The following is a 17163-nucleotide window of genomic DNA, read 5'->3' as shown; positions in this document are numbered from 1 at the left end:
TCCAACTTTGTTCTTTTTTCTCGGAATTTCTTTTGCTATTTGGGCTCTTTCATTATGCTATATAAATTTTAGGATTCTTTGTTCTTTTTCTGTGAAAAATGTTGTTGGGGCTTTGATAGGGATTGCATTGAATCTGTAGATTGCTTTAGGAAGTATGGACATTTTCACTATGTTAATTCTTCCAGTGCATGAGCACAGAATATCTTCCCATTTCTTCGAGTTTTCTTTGATTTCTTTCAACAATGTTTTATAGTTTTCAGTGTAGAAGTGTTTCACCTCTTTGGTTAAATTTATTCCTACATATTTTATTCTTTTTGTTCCAATCATAAATGGAATTGTATTCTTTTTATTTTCTGAGGAAGATTGGCTCTGAGCTAACATCCGTTGCCAATCTTCCTCTTTTTGCTTGAGGAACATTGGCCCTGAGCTAACATCTGTGCCAATTTTCCTCTATTTTGTATGTGGGTCACCACCACAGCATGGCCACTGGCAAGTGGTGTAGGTCTACGCCTGGGAACCAAACCCGAGCTGCCAAAGTGGAATGCACTGAACTTAACCACTAGATCATGAGATGGCCCTGGAATTGTATTCTTAATTTCTCTTTCTGCTATTTTGTTGTTAGGGTATAGAAACACAACTAATTTTTGTATGTTTATTTTGTATCATGCAACTTGACTGTATTCATTTATTATTTCTAATAGTTTTTTGGTGGATTCTTTCGGATTTTCTATATATAAAATCATGTCATCTGCAAACAGTGACAGTTTTACTTCTTCCTTTCCACTCTGGATTCCTTTTATCTTTTTTTCTTGCCTGATTGCTCTGGCTAGGACTTCCAATACTATGTTAAATAGGAGTGGTGAAAGTGGGCATCCTTGTCTGGTTCCTCTTCTTAAAGGGTTAGCTTTCAGTTTTTCACCATTGAGAATGATATTAGCTGTGAGTTTGTCATATATGGCCTTTATTATGTTGAGATACTTTCCTTCTATACCCGTTTTATTCAGAGTTTTTATTGTAAATGGATGCTGTGTCTTGTCGAATGCTTTCTCTGCATCTATTGAGATGATCATGCGATTTTTATTCTTCATTTTGTTGATGTGGTGTATCATGTTGATTGATTTGTCAATGTTGAACCATCCCTGCATCCCTGGAATAAATCTCACTTTATCACGGTGTATGATATTTTTACTGTATTGTTGTGTTCAATTTGCTAGTATCTTGTTGAGGATTTTTTGCATCTATGTTCATTAGCGATATTGGCCTGTAATTTTCTTTTTTGTGTGTTGTTTTTGTCTGGTCTCAGTATCAGGGTAATGTTGACCTCATAGACTGAGTTAGGAAGCTTCCCCTCCTCTTCAGTATTTTGGAAGAGTTTGAGAAGGGTAGGTATTAAGACTTCTCTGAATGTTTGGTAGAATTCACTGGGGGAAGCTGTCTGGTCCTGGGCTTTTATTTTTGGGGAGGTTTTTGATTACTGTTTCAATCTCCTTACTGGTGATTTGTCTCCTCAAATTTTCTTCTCTTCTCTATCACAAATTTCTTCTTGATTCAGTTTTGGAAGATTGCATGATTCTAAGAATTTATCCATTTCTTCTAGATTATCCAATTTGTTCTCATATAGCTTTTCATACTATTGTCTTATAATCCTTTGTATTTCTGAGGTGTCTGTTATAATTTCTCCTCTTTCAGTTCTGATTTTGTTTATTTGAGCCTTCTCTCTTTATTTCTTTGTGAGTCTAGCTAAAGGTTTGTCATTTTGTTTATCTTTTCAAAGAACTGGCTCTTAGTTTCATTGATTTTTTTTCCATTCTTTTTTTCAGTCTCTATTTCATTTATTTCTGCTCTGATTTTTATTATTTCCTTCCTTCTACTGATTTTGGGCTTTGTTTGTTCTTCTTTCTCTGGTTTCTTTAGGTTCACTGTTAGATTGTTTATTTGAAATTTTTCATATTTGTTGAAGTAAGCCTGTATTGCTATGAACTTCTCTCAGTACTGCTTGTGCTGTGTCCCATAAATTTTGGCATGTTGTATTTTCATTTGTCTTCAGGTATTTTTTTAAAGATTTTTATTTATTCAGTTTTTTCCCCCCAAAGCCCCAGTAGATAGTTGTATGTCATAGGTTCACATCCTTCTAGTTGCTGTACGTGGGACTCGGCCTCACGTTGGACGGAGAAGTGGTGCTTCGGGGCGCTCCCGGGATCCGAACCCGGGCCGCCAGCATCAGAGCGCGCGCACTTAACCGCTAAGCCACGGAGCCGGCCCTTGATTTCTCCTTTGATTTTTTCATTGACCCAATAGGTGTTCAGTAGCGTTTTGTTTAATCTCGACATATTTGTAGCTTTTCCAGCTTTCTTCTTGTAGTTGATTTCTAGTTTCATAGTGTTGTGGTCAGAAAAGATGCTTAGTATTATTTCAATCTTTTTAAATTTATTGAGACTTGTTTTGTGGCCTAATATGTGATCTATCCTGGAGAATTTGAAAAGAATGTGTATTTGGGATTTTTGGATGGAATGTTCTGTATATCTCTGCTAACTCCATCTAGTCTAATGTGTCATTTAAAGCCAATGGTTCCTTATTGATCTTCTGTATGGATGATCCATCCATTGATGTAAGTGGAGTATTGAAGTTCCCTACTATTATTGTGTTACTGTCTATTTCTCCTTTTCTGTCTGTTAATAATTGCTTTATATATTTAGGTGCTCCTCTGTTGGGTGCATAGATATTTACAAGTGTTATGTCCTCTTGTTGGATTGTTCCCTTTATCTTTATGTAGTGCAGTCCTTTGTCTCTTGTTACAGTTTTTGTTTTAAGGTCTATTTTGTCTGATGTAAATATTGCTACAGCAGCTTTCTTTTCATTGCCATTTGCATGGAGCGTCTTTTTCCATCCCTTCACTTTCAGTTTGTGAGTGTCTTCAGGCCTAAATGTGTCTTTTTTATCCATTCAGCCACGCTTTGTCTTTTGATTGGAGCATTTAGTCCATTGACATTTAAAGTAGCTATTGACAAGTATGTACTTATTGCCATTTTGTTACTTTTTTAATGGGTGTTTTGGTAGTTCTTCTCTGTTCCTTTCTTCTTCTCTTGCTCTCTTCCTTTGTGATTTGATGGCTTTCTTTAGTATTATGTTTGGGTTCCTTTCTCTTAATTTTTTATGTATTTATAATAGGTTTCTGGTTTGTGATTACCATGAGGTTCATATATAATAACCCATGTAAATAGCAATCTATATTAAGTTGATGATCTCTTAAGTTTGACCTCTTACTAAAAGCCCTACACTTTTACTCCCCTCTTCCCACGTTTTATGTTTTTGATATCATATTTAACCTTTTTTTGTATGCATGTATCCCTTACCCTCTCATCTTGGAGATAGATATTTTTAGTACTTTTGTCTTTTGACCTTCATATTAGCTTATAAGTGGTTGATCTGCTACCTTTACTGTATATTTGTTTTTACCAGTGATTTTTTTTTTCTTTGATAATTTTCTTACTTCTATTTGTGGGCCTTTCTTTTCCACTTAAATAAGTCCCTTTAATATTTCTTGTAAGGCTGGTTTATTGGTGATAAACTCCTTTAGTTTTTGCTTGTCTGGAAAACTCTTTATCTCTCGTTCCATTCTGAATGATAACCTTGCCTGGTCGAGTATTCCTGGCTCTAGGTTTATTCCTTTCAGCACTTTCAATATATCTTGCCACTCCCTTCTAGCCTGCAAAGTTTCTGCTAAGAAGTCAGCTGATAGCTTTATGGGGTTTCCTTTGTATGTAACTTGTTGCCTTTCTCTTGCAGCTTTTAGGATTCGCTCTTCATCTTTAATTCTTGACATTTTAATTATAACGTGTCTTGATGTGGGCCTCTTTGGATTCATCTTGTTTAGTGCTCTTTGTGCTTCCTGTACCTGGATGTCTGTTTCCTTCCTTAGGTTAGGAAAGTTTTCAGCTATTATTTCTTCAAATGGGTTCTCTGCCCCTTTGTCTCTCTCTTCTCCTTCTGGGACACCTACAATATGGATGTTAGTGTGCTTGATGTTGTCCCAGAGGTCCCTTAGACTGTCCTCGTTCTTTTTAGTTCTTTTTTCTTTTTTCTGTTCAGTTTGAGTGATTTCCTCTACTGTTTAGTCCAGTTCACTGATCTGTTCTGTGTCATCTACTCTGCTGTTGATTCCCTCTGGTGAATTTTTCATTTCCATTAATGTATTCTTCAGTTCTGATTGGTTCTTTTTTTGTTTTGTTTTGTTTTGTGAGGAAGATCAGCCCTGAGCTAACATATATGCCAATCCTCCTCTTTTTGCTGAGGAAGACTGGCCCTGGGCTAACATTTGTGCCCATCTTCCTCCACTTTTTTTTATATGGGACACCACCACAGCATGGCCTGACAAGCAGTGCATTGGTGCACACCCGGGATCTGAACCCAGGCTGCCAGCAGTGGAGCGCGTGCACTTAACCGCTACGCCATGGGGCCAGCCCCCGATTGGTTCTTTTTTAATTTTCCAGTTCTTTGTTGAATTTCTCACTGTGTTCATTTCTTCTTCTCCCAAGATCAGTGAGCATCTTTATGACTATTAGTTTGTACTCTTTGTCAGGTATTGTTTATCTCTGTTTCATTTAGTTCTTTTTCTGAGAATTTATCCTGTTCCCTTATTTGGAATATATTCCTTTGTCGCCTCATTTTGCCTACTTCTCTGTGCTTGTATCTATGTATTAGATTAATCAGCTATGTCTCCCGATCTTGGAGATGTGGGTTTATGTAAGAGATGCCTTGTGGTGCCCAGCAATGTGCTTCCTTCTCATCACCAGTTCTAAATGTTCCATGAGTGTCCTCTGTGTGGGCTACATTTGCCCTTCTGTTGTGGGAGTAGGCTAGGCTGGCCCCCCGGCCAGCTGGTTTTAATGCTCAGCCATGTGCAGCTGCTACAGTCACTGTAGTCACTTTATTGGGTGGGCCAAGCCTCAGCACAGCTGGCTACAAGGTCTAATAGCATACACCCGCTGCTGTTTTGCTGTTAAGTGAGTCAGGCCTCCAGCAGGCTGGTTGGTAGGCTCAGGAGCTCACAATTGCTGTAGGCCTCTGGCCTGCAAGGCCGTTGTCAGCTCTCTAATGAGCGCAACTGGCTGGGACCAGCCCCAGGCGTGGAGGCACACAATTGTTTCAGGCATTGGAAGGTGGGGCAGATCCCCTGAATGGCTATTTGAGATGGCCAGTGCCATAAGTCTGTTGCAGCTGACCCACGCCACTGCTCACAGGCCCACACACCCTGCCAACACTGTCCCCCATGGGCTTGCTGGTGGGCGGGGCCAGTCCCGAGGGTGGGCTGCCTGCCCTGGCTGAGCTGGATTAAATTGGTGCTCTAGTGGGCAGGGCAAAGCCCTGTGCTAACAGGCCAGAGGAAGAAATCCAATGGTGTCTGCCAGCATCTGTGTCAGCACACCTATACTAGGTCGCAATAATGCCTGCTACCAGTGTCTCTTCCCTGGGGAGGTGGGCCCAGCCACCTCCTGCCTCTCTGAGATGCACTCAGAGCTTATCAAGTGAGTCTGTTTTACCAAAGGACTATGCACCTTTCTTTCTGGTGATTTTGTGTTGGTTTCCAGAACAGGTGAATCTATGTGCAGGCCCTTTAAGAGCAGGCTTTTCTTTCTCTTATGTTCAATAGCTTTTCTGGGAGTATTCCTCATTGGTTTTAATAGCCAGCAAAGCCAGATATTAAGGCACTCATCTTGGTTGTGCTGAATTCAAAGGCTGCTTATTGTGGCATAGCTCTCCCACTCAGATCCTCTGCTTCTGCAGGAAAAGCTTACCATCTTAAGATTGCTCTTGGCTGTGAAGCGCCACAGCTAGAATGTGTTTTTTTCCTCAGCAGATGGTATTTCTGCCTCTTCTACCTCTGTCAGTGTTGTCCCTTGTTGTTGGGGTTCTTTTTATCCAGTTTCCAGATCTCTCTCAGAGGTAATTGTTCCACAGGTAGTTGTAGATTTGTTGTGTCTGTGGGAGGAGGTGGGTTCAGAGTCCTCCTACACCGCCATCTTCCCAACAATCCCTGAAGTTGAACATTTTAAATAAGAGTTTTGACTGTTTGAATTATTTATTTAGTGAATTGCTCACATTTTTGTTCTTTCTTTTTGATTTGTCAGAGTTCTTTAAATATTGAAAAAATATTGTCTAGTTGTGACATATGCTGCAAATATTTTTCCCAGTTTGTAGTTTGCCTTTCAAATTTGTTTATGATGTCTTTTGGTGAACTAAAATATTTGATTTTAAATAGACTTTATTTTTTAGAGCAGTTTTAGGTTTACAGAAAAATTGGCAGAAAGTGTGGAGAGTTCCCACATACCTTCTCTCCCTTCCCCCCAACTCCATCCCTCCCTCCAGTTTCTGCTATTGTTAACATCTTGCATTGGTATGGTACATTTGTTACAATTAATGAACCAATAGTGATACATTATTATTAACTAAAGTCCATAGTTTACTTTAGAGTTCACTCTTTGTGTTGTACAGTTCTTTGAGTTTTGACAAATGTATAATACATGTATCCGCCATTACAGTATCATACAGAATAGTTTCACTATCATAAAAATTCCCTGTGCTCCACCTATTCATCCTCCTCCTTTCCCCAAAGTCCCTGAAAACCACTGATCTTTTTATTATCTCTATAGTTTTGCCTTTTCCATAATGAGATATAGTTGGAATAATACCATGTGTAGCTTTTCTATACTGGCTTCTTTCACTTAGTAATTATGCATTTAAGGTTTCTCCATGACTTTTCATAGCTTGATAGCTTATTTTTTTTCATCACTGAATAATACTCCATTGTATGGATGTACCATGACTTGTTTATCCATTCACCTATTGAAGGATGTCTTGATCGCTTCCCATTTTGGGCAATTATCAATAAAGATGCTATAAACATTTGTGTGCAAGTTTTTGTATGGACATAAGGTTTCAACTCATTTGGGTAAATACTAGGAGCTCAGTTGCTAGACTGTATGGTCAGCCTGTATTTAGCTTTATAAGAAACTGCTAAACTGTCTTCCAAAGTGGCTATACCATTTTGCATTCCCACCAGCAATGAATGAGAGTTCCTGTTGTTCCACATCTTCTCCAGCATTTGGTGTTGTGTTTTGAATTTTAGCCATCCTAACCAAGGTGTAGTGGTATCTCATTGTTGTTTTAATTCACAATTTCCTGGGGCCGGCCCTGTGGCGTAGCGGTTAAGTGCGCAGAGCTGGCGAACCCAGGTTCGGATCCCGGGCGTGCACCGACACACCGCTTGTCAGGCCATGCTGTGGCGGCGTCCCATATAAAGTGGAGGAAGATGGCCATGGATGTTAGCTCAGGGCCAGTCTTCCTCAGCAAAAAGAGGAGGATTGGTATGGATGTTAGCTCAGGACTGATCTTCCTCACACACACACAAACACACTAAAATAAATTAATTAGTTAAATTTAAAAAATTTGCAATTTCCTAATGACATAAGATTTTGAGCATCTTTGCATATGCTTATTTTGCCATTTGTATATCTTCTTTAGTGAAGTATCTGTTTAGATCTTTTGCCAGTTTTGTAGAGTTGTTTATTTTATTGTTGAGTTTTAAGAGTTCGTATATTTTGCATACAAGTCCTTTATCAGAAGTGTTTGATTTTTATATAGTCAAAACAATTTATTTTCTGGCTTTTGTCTCTGGTATTAGTATATAAAGCCTTCTCTCCCCTCAGATTATAAATAGTCACTTGTATTTTCTTTCAGTAGTTTTATAATTTCATTTTGAAATATTTATATCTGGAAATTTCAAATTTTTTAGAAGAGATGATTTCATTTTTCCTTACATTTAAATCCACTTAGATATAATTGCCTTGCCTACTTTTGACAAACGTGCAATGGAAAATTGGGGACTACTGGTGTTCGACGAGTCATTATTGTTGCTACAACCAGAGGATCAGCTAACAGAAAAGAAGACTGTGATCTTCTCCATTGTCTCCCATGAGATCGGACATCAGGCATGTGGTAAAATGTTCTTTCTTATTTACATGAAGATATTTTCCAGCTGTTCTACCAAAAATAGCAAAACCAAAAAACCCTGCTGTATACCAAATTTTAAAAAATTGTTCTAAAAGTGGGAGTGAGTTAAAGCAAGGAAGGATCTGTGTAATCAGATCCCGGGTGGATTTGAACTATTGGTGGTGGATCGTATTGATGAGACCTTACAGTCCATTTGAGGGTCCACTATTTACATCCAAAGATTAACTGTGCTCCACAAAATCCTCTTCAGAAAAAGTAAGCCAAGCAGAGCGCTGATGATTTGTTTTCATTCCATCTTAAGATAAGGGATATTGTAAAATGTCACTGAAAGATATCCACATTTCATCAGGAGATTGTGATAAACTTGGATTTTTTTTTTTTTGGTGTTTTAGAGAGAGGTTAACGGGATGTAGGCAATATTGGTGTCAGTGAGATAAGCAGTAATTAATTGTCAAGCTGCATCCCCAAAGGCACTGTAAACAAGAATTTATTTCATTAGATCTATATGCTTTCACGTTGTGATTTAAGAAGTTTAGTTTTTTGATCTGATGGAGAGTCTCACATCTGCATTTTCACCTCAACTCCATTAATACAGGTTTGTCAGGAAAGAAATCATCTAAACTATGAAATTATCTTCTTCTTGTGTGGGTCCATAAGAAGTTTTAAGAAAGAGTGATTTACTGGGATTGAATAACACCCTGTTACACAGTCAACATACACTTTCACAAATTTTGATCAGTCACCCAAAGTGTCATTTTTTTTATTAGAGCCTAAATGACGTGTTGTTTTGGAATATAGGCTGCTAACTATTAGTAAATCACAGCTGTTATAAGAATTTGGTTAAATACCAGGGGGTGGATTTGTTGGTTTTGGAAATTATTGTGTTTTTCTTTCCTGATTCTATTCATCATCCATTTACACTTTCTTTTTGTTAAGCTCAAATAGAAAATAATTATAGCTGGACCACTTTACAGAACATACGGTTATTTGAGTAATTAGTACATAGCGCAGATCCAATCATGTTCTTAGAACATAATAACTTCATACAGTGAAATCCTGATATAGTCTATTTAGAGTATAAGATGCTGTAGTTGGTAGGTGTTAAATGAACGTACGGGACTTCTGCTCTATTTAATTTAACATAACTTTTGGGCAAAGTGGACAGTTTAAGAAATGATATTTTAGCTTACCTTATTTTTGAACATCACAATTTTAAAACAAAAATTGTTTTCAATCATTGGATGTGAAATAATTATTTCAGAGAGATGCATGATTGATATCTCTTCATGTTAAAACAACACCGTGCTTTTTGGAGTCTTGTTTTCAAGTTTTATTATTGATGGCAAATAAAGTTTAATTATATCTTTGACCTTATGTTTATTTAACATGCAATTACAGTAAATATTACTTAAAAATTAAATTTAAGAAAGCTCTTTTTTTCCCCATCTCCAAAAGTGGTTTGGAAACCTGGTTACCATGGATTGGTGGAACAATCTCTGGCTCAATGAGGGTTTTGCATCTTATTTTGAGTTTGAAGTAATTAACCACTTCTATCCTAAATTCCCAAGAGTAAGTATGTCTGTTAAATTTATTTATAAATTTTTCTCCTAATTATAAAAGTAATGCATATTCATTGTTGAAAATATGTGAAATACAGAAAAAATACAAGGAATATTAAATTATCTGTAATACCAGAGATGATCAGTGTTATCTTTTTGATGTGTTTTCTTTTTCCACACTTTTACTTATTGTAAATATTCATAAAAGTGGGACTTATACAGAAATATGTAATGCCTTTTCTACTTCATATTATATCACGAGCATTTCCACAAATCATTAAATGATTTTTGAAAACAAGATTTTTAAGGGTTGCCTAATATTTTATTATATCATCTTATAAGATGTATGTATATAATCTTTCCCTATTGTTAGATTTTAGGTTATTTTAACTTATTGCTACCTAAACTAAATTTTAAAGCAGTTGTAATCAGTAGTCTATGACTTGAATGATAAATAATATGCTATCATATATTATAAGTATTATATATTTTATTTTATATAATATAGCTGATCTTATATAGAGTATTAATAGCTGATGTTATAGTTGCTATTGTATTTTCCCCTCCGAAGTTCCTTCTGCCCACCATGTCTCTGTGCTTGGAACTACTCTTCGTGCTGCTCTTTGCAGGACCCTACCTCATCTCTCCTCCCAAGTGTTTCCAAGGCTCGATTCTTGGCCTCTTTTCTCCTCTCCCTACACTCACTCATTCAACGAGTGTATTGATGTTTGAAATGCTGATCTCTACTGGCCAGATCTTTCTTACAGGCTAAATTTATTCACTTGGAAGGAGATTCTACGATTATGTTCTTTCTATTACATTGCTAGTAAAATTTTCCTTCTTTTATGAAAGGTTGGAGATGGTAGATAGATGATATTTGTCTTGGCCCCACAGAAACTTTAAAAAAAAAAATTCTTTTTCACCTGTTCGTGAAGTCGCAGTTTCTGGGAAGCACTGATATAGCAGCCTCTTACTGCCCCAGTTGCATACCGCCCACCCTACCCTTTGCAGGCATTGTGTAAAATGCCCATCACCCTGCCGTGCAGCTGCTCTACGGTGCCTCTGCTCTTCCTCCCCTGGATTGGACATCATTATATAGATCAGGAGAATGAAGCATTGACAGGTTAAGTGACTTGCCCGAGATCATTTGCCTGATTGGGTCAGGACAGTGACTATAAGCCAGTTGTCTGGGTCTAGTCTGATGTGGAGGATCATGATGATGACAACAATAATACTGTATTGGTAACAACAATTTACCGTTCACTGAACACTGAGGACTTAAGTGCCAGGTGGTATGAGTTCTATACCTACATCATCTTATTCAATCCTGAAAACAATCATGTGAGTGTAGTTGTTATTTTTTCCATTTTATAGTTGAGAAACTGAGGCATAGAAGCGTTAAGTAAGTTGTTCAAGGTCTCACAGTTATTATATGTCAGAGATGAGATTCAATTCCAGGTTTCTCTGTCTGCAAAGCCCATGCCTTTAACCACTGTGCTCTGCAGAGAAAACACATGGGCATGTTCTTGTTCTCAAGGAGCTAATGGGGTGTGTGTGTGTGTTCATTGTATGACTCTTTTCATATACATAAACTTTATATACATACAGTAAATCTTAGTTGTCTTCAAAAGTCATTTCTGCATATCTGTACGTACAAAATTGTTTATATCTCTCTTTTATAAAATAGAACTACACATGGTCGGTGTCATTTATAACTGTTTTTGAATGCATTTGGTTGTATCCCAAATTAACTCTGTGCTTAGAATCAATAAGGAAAAATTTTCTTTCCCATAAAACAATTAGAGTCACCCTCTATGTTCTTAAGTGAATATAATATGTTATTAACATCAATCAGTTACCTGTTAATGCAACTAAAATGGCTAAGATATTATCATATCTTGGAAATCTGGGTGAAAACATATTTCTAGTGTTTCTGAAGCTAAAATGGTAAGATTAGCCTTTTTTTGTACCATTTAGTTATTTCTTTTTTATCACTGGTTTCTTAATCACTCTTTTCTGAGTCTACATTTCTCAATAACTTGTGGAACTGAGTGAATATAACCTTTGCCAGAAGAGTATCAGATCCTGGCACTTGAGAAAAGCCGAGACCTTGTTTCAATGATCTTCGAGAGATCAAGAATTTTGGCTTCTTTTTAATCTATTCTAGATTGAAATTGAGTAAGGGAATCACAGAACCATATGCAGAAACAGATTTCCGTTTTTCTATTTCTTGGTCTAATTTCAGCATAAAGTTATTTAAACATGAGATGAATGGGTCATAGTCAAGGATTCAGAACGTTAAGGACCAATTGGTTTCTTGATCCCTGAAGCTCCAGCTCTGACACAGCCACTGACTGACTCTTCTCTATCCCTCTTCTGACTGTTCTAGGGAAGCAGCAGAGTTGGTCGAGGGAACAGGCATATATGGGCCTTGCAGGCAGTCAGATCTTGTTCTGTTTTTATGATCATTGTAAGTGGAGGCAAGCAGTTGAATGCTTCTGAGCTTTAGTTCCTCATCTGTAAAATAAGTTTAATGCAGTTATTCAACAGATTATTGAGTATCTGCTAGGTACTGTTGTGACAACTACCATTTACTAAGCACTCATTGTGTGCTTGTAGAGTATTATATACATTATCTGATTCAACTCTCATAAGAAGGAGGAGGAGGAGGGAGAGGGAGAAGGAGAGGGAAGGGAAGAGGGAGAGAGGGAGACAAAGAGGTAATTACAGTAGTGGTTAACCCTTATTGAGCATGTCCTATTTGCCAGGCACTGTGCTAAGAATTTTATGTACATTAATTTAGTCCTGATAATAATCCAGTGAGGACAGTGTTCTTTCCCCTATTATCAGATGATGAAACTGAGTTTCAGAGAGATAAAGTTGCCTTTTATGGGTCACACAACTCCTAAGAGGAGGACTCAGTCAGGCAGCTTGACTCCAAAGTTTGTGCTTTTAACCAGAGTGATTTCCACACAAATTTATTATAATCAATACTGTTCTATTTCTTAGGATAATAATAGATTTAGTAGAACTAGGTCTTGTTCTCTGGGCTCTCACAGCTTGCAGGAAGAAAGTGATGGTGAGTGTACAGTCTCACTTTATCCAGTCACTATATGCAGTGGCTAGATATGTTTTTTAGAAAAGCTGACATCACTTTTTGATGTAGTGTTTCTCTCTGGCAGGACTGGAACAGGTTGGGACAAGCATCACCTTATGGGAAGTCCAGGATAGAAAGACCTCAGGGATGTTCAGGAAGAGGTGTTTGCCCATTCGTCACAGTTACCTTGTGTGATTCCAATGATACGTGGATGATTACACAAAACCTTATACCAGGCAGGCAGAAGAGAGACAGACAATCCATTCTGAGGGAGAAAAGACCCACAAAATATGGAAAAGGCTATGTGGAGAAAAGTGTTCATTAAAACATTGTTTACAACAGCAAAAAACTGGAAGCAACTTAAATGCCTAACTAATAGGGAAATGATTAAGTCAATTATGGTGCATTGACCTGATGGGGTACTACGCAGCCATGCATTTTTTTATTTTAATGTTTTCTTTTGCAAAAGTTACATCTGCTGTACTTTAAAAAGAAGAAAATCAATCTGTGATTTGACCACCTTGTGATAATCACTGTTAAGTTTTTGTTTATTTCCTTCCAATTTATATTTGTTTTATTTATAATGCAGCAGCAATTGTTAAGGATAGTTATGAAGATGAGATAGCAAAATTTTAATATGAATGCTATAATAAGTAAATAAGCAGGTGTAGAGGAGTAAGAACTATTCCTCTACCCTCTAGGTTCTTGTGGCTGGTCTAAGAATTAAATTGACATGAGACAGAATAACAGGAGAAAATCAAAAAAATTTAATCACCTGTATACATGGGAGAAACTCAGAAAAACTGAGTAACTTGCCAAAATGGCTGAAGCCACTACCTTAAATACCATCTGTAGCTAAGGACAAAGGAGGATGTTGGGGGTAGTGGTTTGGAACTTCAAAGAGGAGGAAGGCAATTCACGTGGAGACAGAAGAGCAAAGGTTTGGTAACAAGTGTTTGCTGGGCCATGGCCTTGCTAGGTGCCTTCCTATCTACCACACCTACAATTGTCTATGGTGATACCTCCTTCCTGGTACATGCCTTCTATTTTAAATTCTTTTAGGCAGTTAGGGGGAAGGTCAAAGGTTTTTTGTTTTGTTTTGGTTTTCTTTTGAGTTCTTTTGTTCTCAAAAATAATCAAGCCCAAGAGACACATTTCAGGGTGGCAAATTCTGATCCCCTACACAGGATAAAAAGGTTTTACAACTGTGAGAATAAATAAATACAGAGGAAAAAAGATTGGAAAGAACTGTACTGACATTCTAATGTGGTTATTGGAGTGTGTATTTTCTCCTTTTTCTTCGTTGTGCTTATATGACACGTGGGTTAACAGTGAGGCACTCTCAAGAACTCTTGAGTGTTAAACTAATAAAAGCCATACTTATGCAGATGTCTCCTCTAAATCCTTGCTACTCAAAGTGTGATTCTCAAACTAGCAACGTCAGCATCATCTGGTGGTTTATTAGAAATATAAGCCTTACAGACCAACTGAATTAGAATATGAGTTTGACAAAATCCCCAGGCAATGCTTATTCACATTAAAGTTTGACATGCGTTGCTTTAAATGACAGGCTTTCTCATTTTTGGAAGAGCAGAGTTTGATAGTAGCCTAATCAATGGCATTAATAAATCTAAAAATAATGTGCTAATAGGAGAGAGCTGATTGGAACATTGACAAATGGAGGCAGGGCAGAATTTGAGAGTTTATCTGACACTGTTGAGAGGTGAGAGAGTCACTTGGGGACCCCAGAGAGAATCACTAGGGAGTTGAGGCTTCATGTGGATGATCGGGGGCTCGCCCAGCTCTGCAGGGTATGAAGGAGCTGTCCCTGCAGCTATTCCACTGCCCTTTCTTTGGCTCTGTCATCCCAGGCACCTCTTGGCTACCCTTTGGTTTTCCTTCTAGCATCCCTTCAGAAAGAAATGGCCCTTGTCATGTGTCTGAGAGGGATCTAGTCTTTTGGAGAGTCCTGTACTTCTCATTAAAATGTAATAAATTGCCTTCTCTTAATGCATGAGCTATAAACTCTAGTATCCAGTCTGTGGATTTATTTCCAATTACAAATTATTTTATCAGCATCCTTGTGAATTTGTAAATCTGGCATGCTTTTGGTTCGTACATGTCCGTGTAAGAGAGACTGATAAATTTTAAGGGGTTACTAATAAAATTACCAATAAAATTCTAGAAGATTAAAATGATCTTGAGATGCTATTTCTTGGGGGGCTCTGTCTGTGTAGACAGGGACCTCCTTAGGGGAAATGTAGATGGCTCTCTTGGAAACCACATTAACTTTTGTAATTGATTTTTGTAAATTGAAATATAAAACGATACCAAATGGGAGGGAAAGTATTCTAGAATTTTGTTATTCAAAGAATCTTGACTTATTTAGCATATTGCAGTTCACACAGCACTGCTCCATTACTGTTTGTCCCCTCTTCAGTGTCAGTTTTTGAAAGTTATTTTAGGAACATTGAATTTTGTGTTTCTATGACACCTCAGAAGTTAATGTGGCTGAATCTTTTCCTTTTAGAATGAGGTCTTTTTTACTAACATTTTGTATGGTGTCCTCAAAGAAGATCATGCCCTGGTATTTAGAGCTGTATCCATGAAGGCGGAAAATTTCACAGAAACAGATGAAATAAATGAGGTGTTTGACTTATTTACTTACAGCAAGGTAAAATCACTTATATATTTCCTTTTGTTCTACACTCTTGAAGAAAGTTGCATAAAATAGATTTTAAGGGTCATAGGCTAATATGCTACTATACAACTTTTGATACAAATAATCTTAATTTTATTCAGTAGATGGATTTCAGAAAATGTAGTTAAGTCGATTTTTATCTAATAAATATTAGTCGAGCCCATATTAGGTGCTTGGTACCATCTACCATTATAAAGAGACTTAGACAGATTGCTACTTTGAAGACAAACTCTTCTGTTTGGTGGAAATTTATTCTTGCCATGTAAATATCTCAATTTAAAAATTTTGTGTACCCTGAACTCTTTATATGTAGGACATTGGCTCACCTTTTACCTATTAATTAGTGACAGTCTACTATTTTATTAGCATATTTTGGGATAACATAACCGTTCAACTAAAGCGCACAATGCGATCAGGGGCATAGCCCAAAATATTGCATATCAAAATGAAATCTGTCTGTATTTAGATATTGAATTTTGTTCAGATAACGGACAGCTTCTTATGTCTTAGGGAGCGTCTATGGTCCGGATGCTTTCCAGTTTCCTGAATGAGAATTTATTTATCAGCGCACTTAAGGTGAGTTTACAAAGTCATTGTTACCTGGAAGACAGTAAACATAAATTGCTTTGGCATGTTATTTATCTTAACCTTAACTGTTCTATTTTTACAGTCCTATTTGGAGACATTTTCTTACTCAAATGCTGAGCAAGATGATCTATGGAAGCATTTTCAGATGGTAATTGTCCTTCTTCCTGACATGTTTTTGCTGAGTTGTTTTGTGTACAACAAAATCGGGAGGCCAGGCATATATGGCAATGCCACAGGAAAACAATGTTGCCTTGTTTGTGAAACTCCCTTAGGTCAGGGGTTGTTTCTTTAGTCTTCACCACTGTATTCCCAGTGCCCAGAACAGAGCCTGCGCATATTAGATCCATAAATGCGTGTTCAGTGAATGAATGAATGAACTAAGAAACTTTCATATATTGAGTTGAACAGAGTTCTGAATTTGGCCTAGAGTATCACCCACTGGAAATTGCTATATAAATGAGGAATAGAATAGCTATATGGTTTTTTTTAGGAGATAGCTACCTGAAAAGATTTCGATGATAAATAACTGCTTTTGTGATGATTTCTTAAAACAGGCCATAGATGACCAGAGTAAAATTCTTTTGCCAGCAACAGTAAAAAGCATAATGGACAGTTGGACACACCAGAGTGGTTTTCCAGTTATCACCTTAAATGTATCTACTGGCGTCATGAAACAGGAGCCATTTTACCTTGGAAAGGTTAAAAACCAGACCCTTCTAACCCACAAGTAGGTAGAATTGCTCCTCTGTCTTCACCTTCCTTGAGATTGAGCTCTGATCAATGGAAACCAGCCTGTGGGTGAGGAGCATAACCCCTACTGGCTACACACCCTTCTGCAGAGTGACTCTGGGAGGGCGACTTAGTGCTCCATGCAGCACGTTACTGGGCTGCCAGGATGACGTACAGCCCCTGATGTCCTGAGCAAGGCCAGAGACCTGCATTTAGGCATTCAAGGCAATGCTCCTCCCCTGGAATTTAGGGTTGCACTAGTAACCAAAGCTTTGAGTGTTATGCATTCCTTTTTGTCCTTCAGACAGAGGTAATGAATTACTCAGGATTCTGGGTGAGAGACAAAAAGATAGAGCCATGAATGGCCTCATGTTACTTAAGAGAAAAGGTGATCCTGTTGCAAAGTAGTCTTCTCTTCCCTAGAAACAGACCTGAAAGGTAACTGTATCCTTGAGGAATAGTTCTGTGCATGTCTGCAC

At 37.6% G+C, this 17163-nt stretch overlaps 1 protein-coding gene across 1 annotated transcript in view; it reads left to right on the top strand.

The window, feature by feature from the left end:
* The window catches only part of LVRN (laeverin), a 79043-nt gene that overhangs the window by 38020 nt on the left and 23860 nt on the right, over nucleotides 1–17163 (top strand). The window contains exons 5-10 of the mRNA XM_087430315.1: nucleotides 7834–7995; nucleotides 9437–9579; nucleotides 15197–15340; nucleotides 15878–15943; nucleotides 16038–16103; nucleotides 16510–16682. Of these exons, the coding sequence (XP_087286441.1) occupies nucleotides 7834–7995; nucleotides 9437–9579; nucleotides 15197–15340; nucleotides 15878–15943; nucleotides 16038–16103; nucleotides 16510–16682 (754 nt within the window). The remainder of the gene's footprint in view (nucleotides 1–7833; nucleotides 7996–9436; nucleotides 9580–15196; nucleotides 15341–15877; nucleotides 15944–16037; nucleotides 16104–16509; nucleotides 16683–17163) is intronic.

Source organism: Ceratotherium simum, chromosome 4, assembly GCF_057802395.1.
Source record: "Ceratotherium simum simum isolate JZ-2026a chromosome 4, ASM5780239v1, whole genome shotgun sequence".
NCBI classification, from domain to species: domain Eukaryota; kingdom Metazoa; phylum Chordata; class Mammalia; order Perissodactyla; family Rhinocerotidae; genus Ceratotherium; species Ceratotherium simum.
The sequence above is the reverse complement of the archived record's forward strand: the minus strand, read 5'-3'. Positions and strand labels throughout refer to the sequence as shown.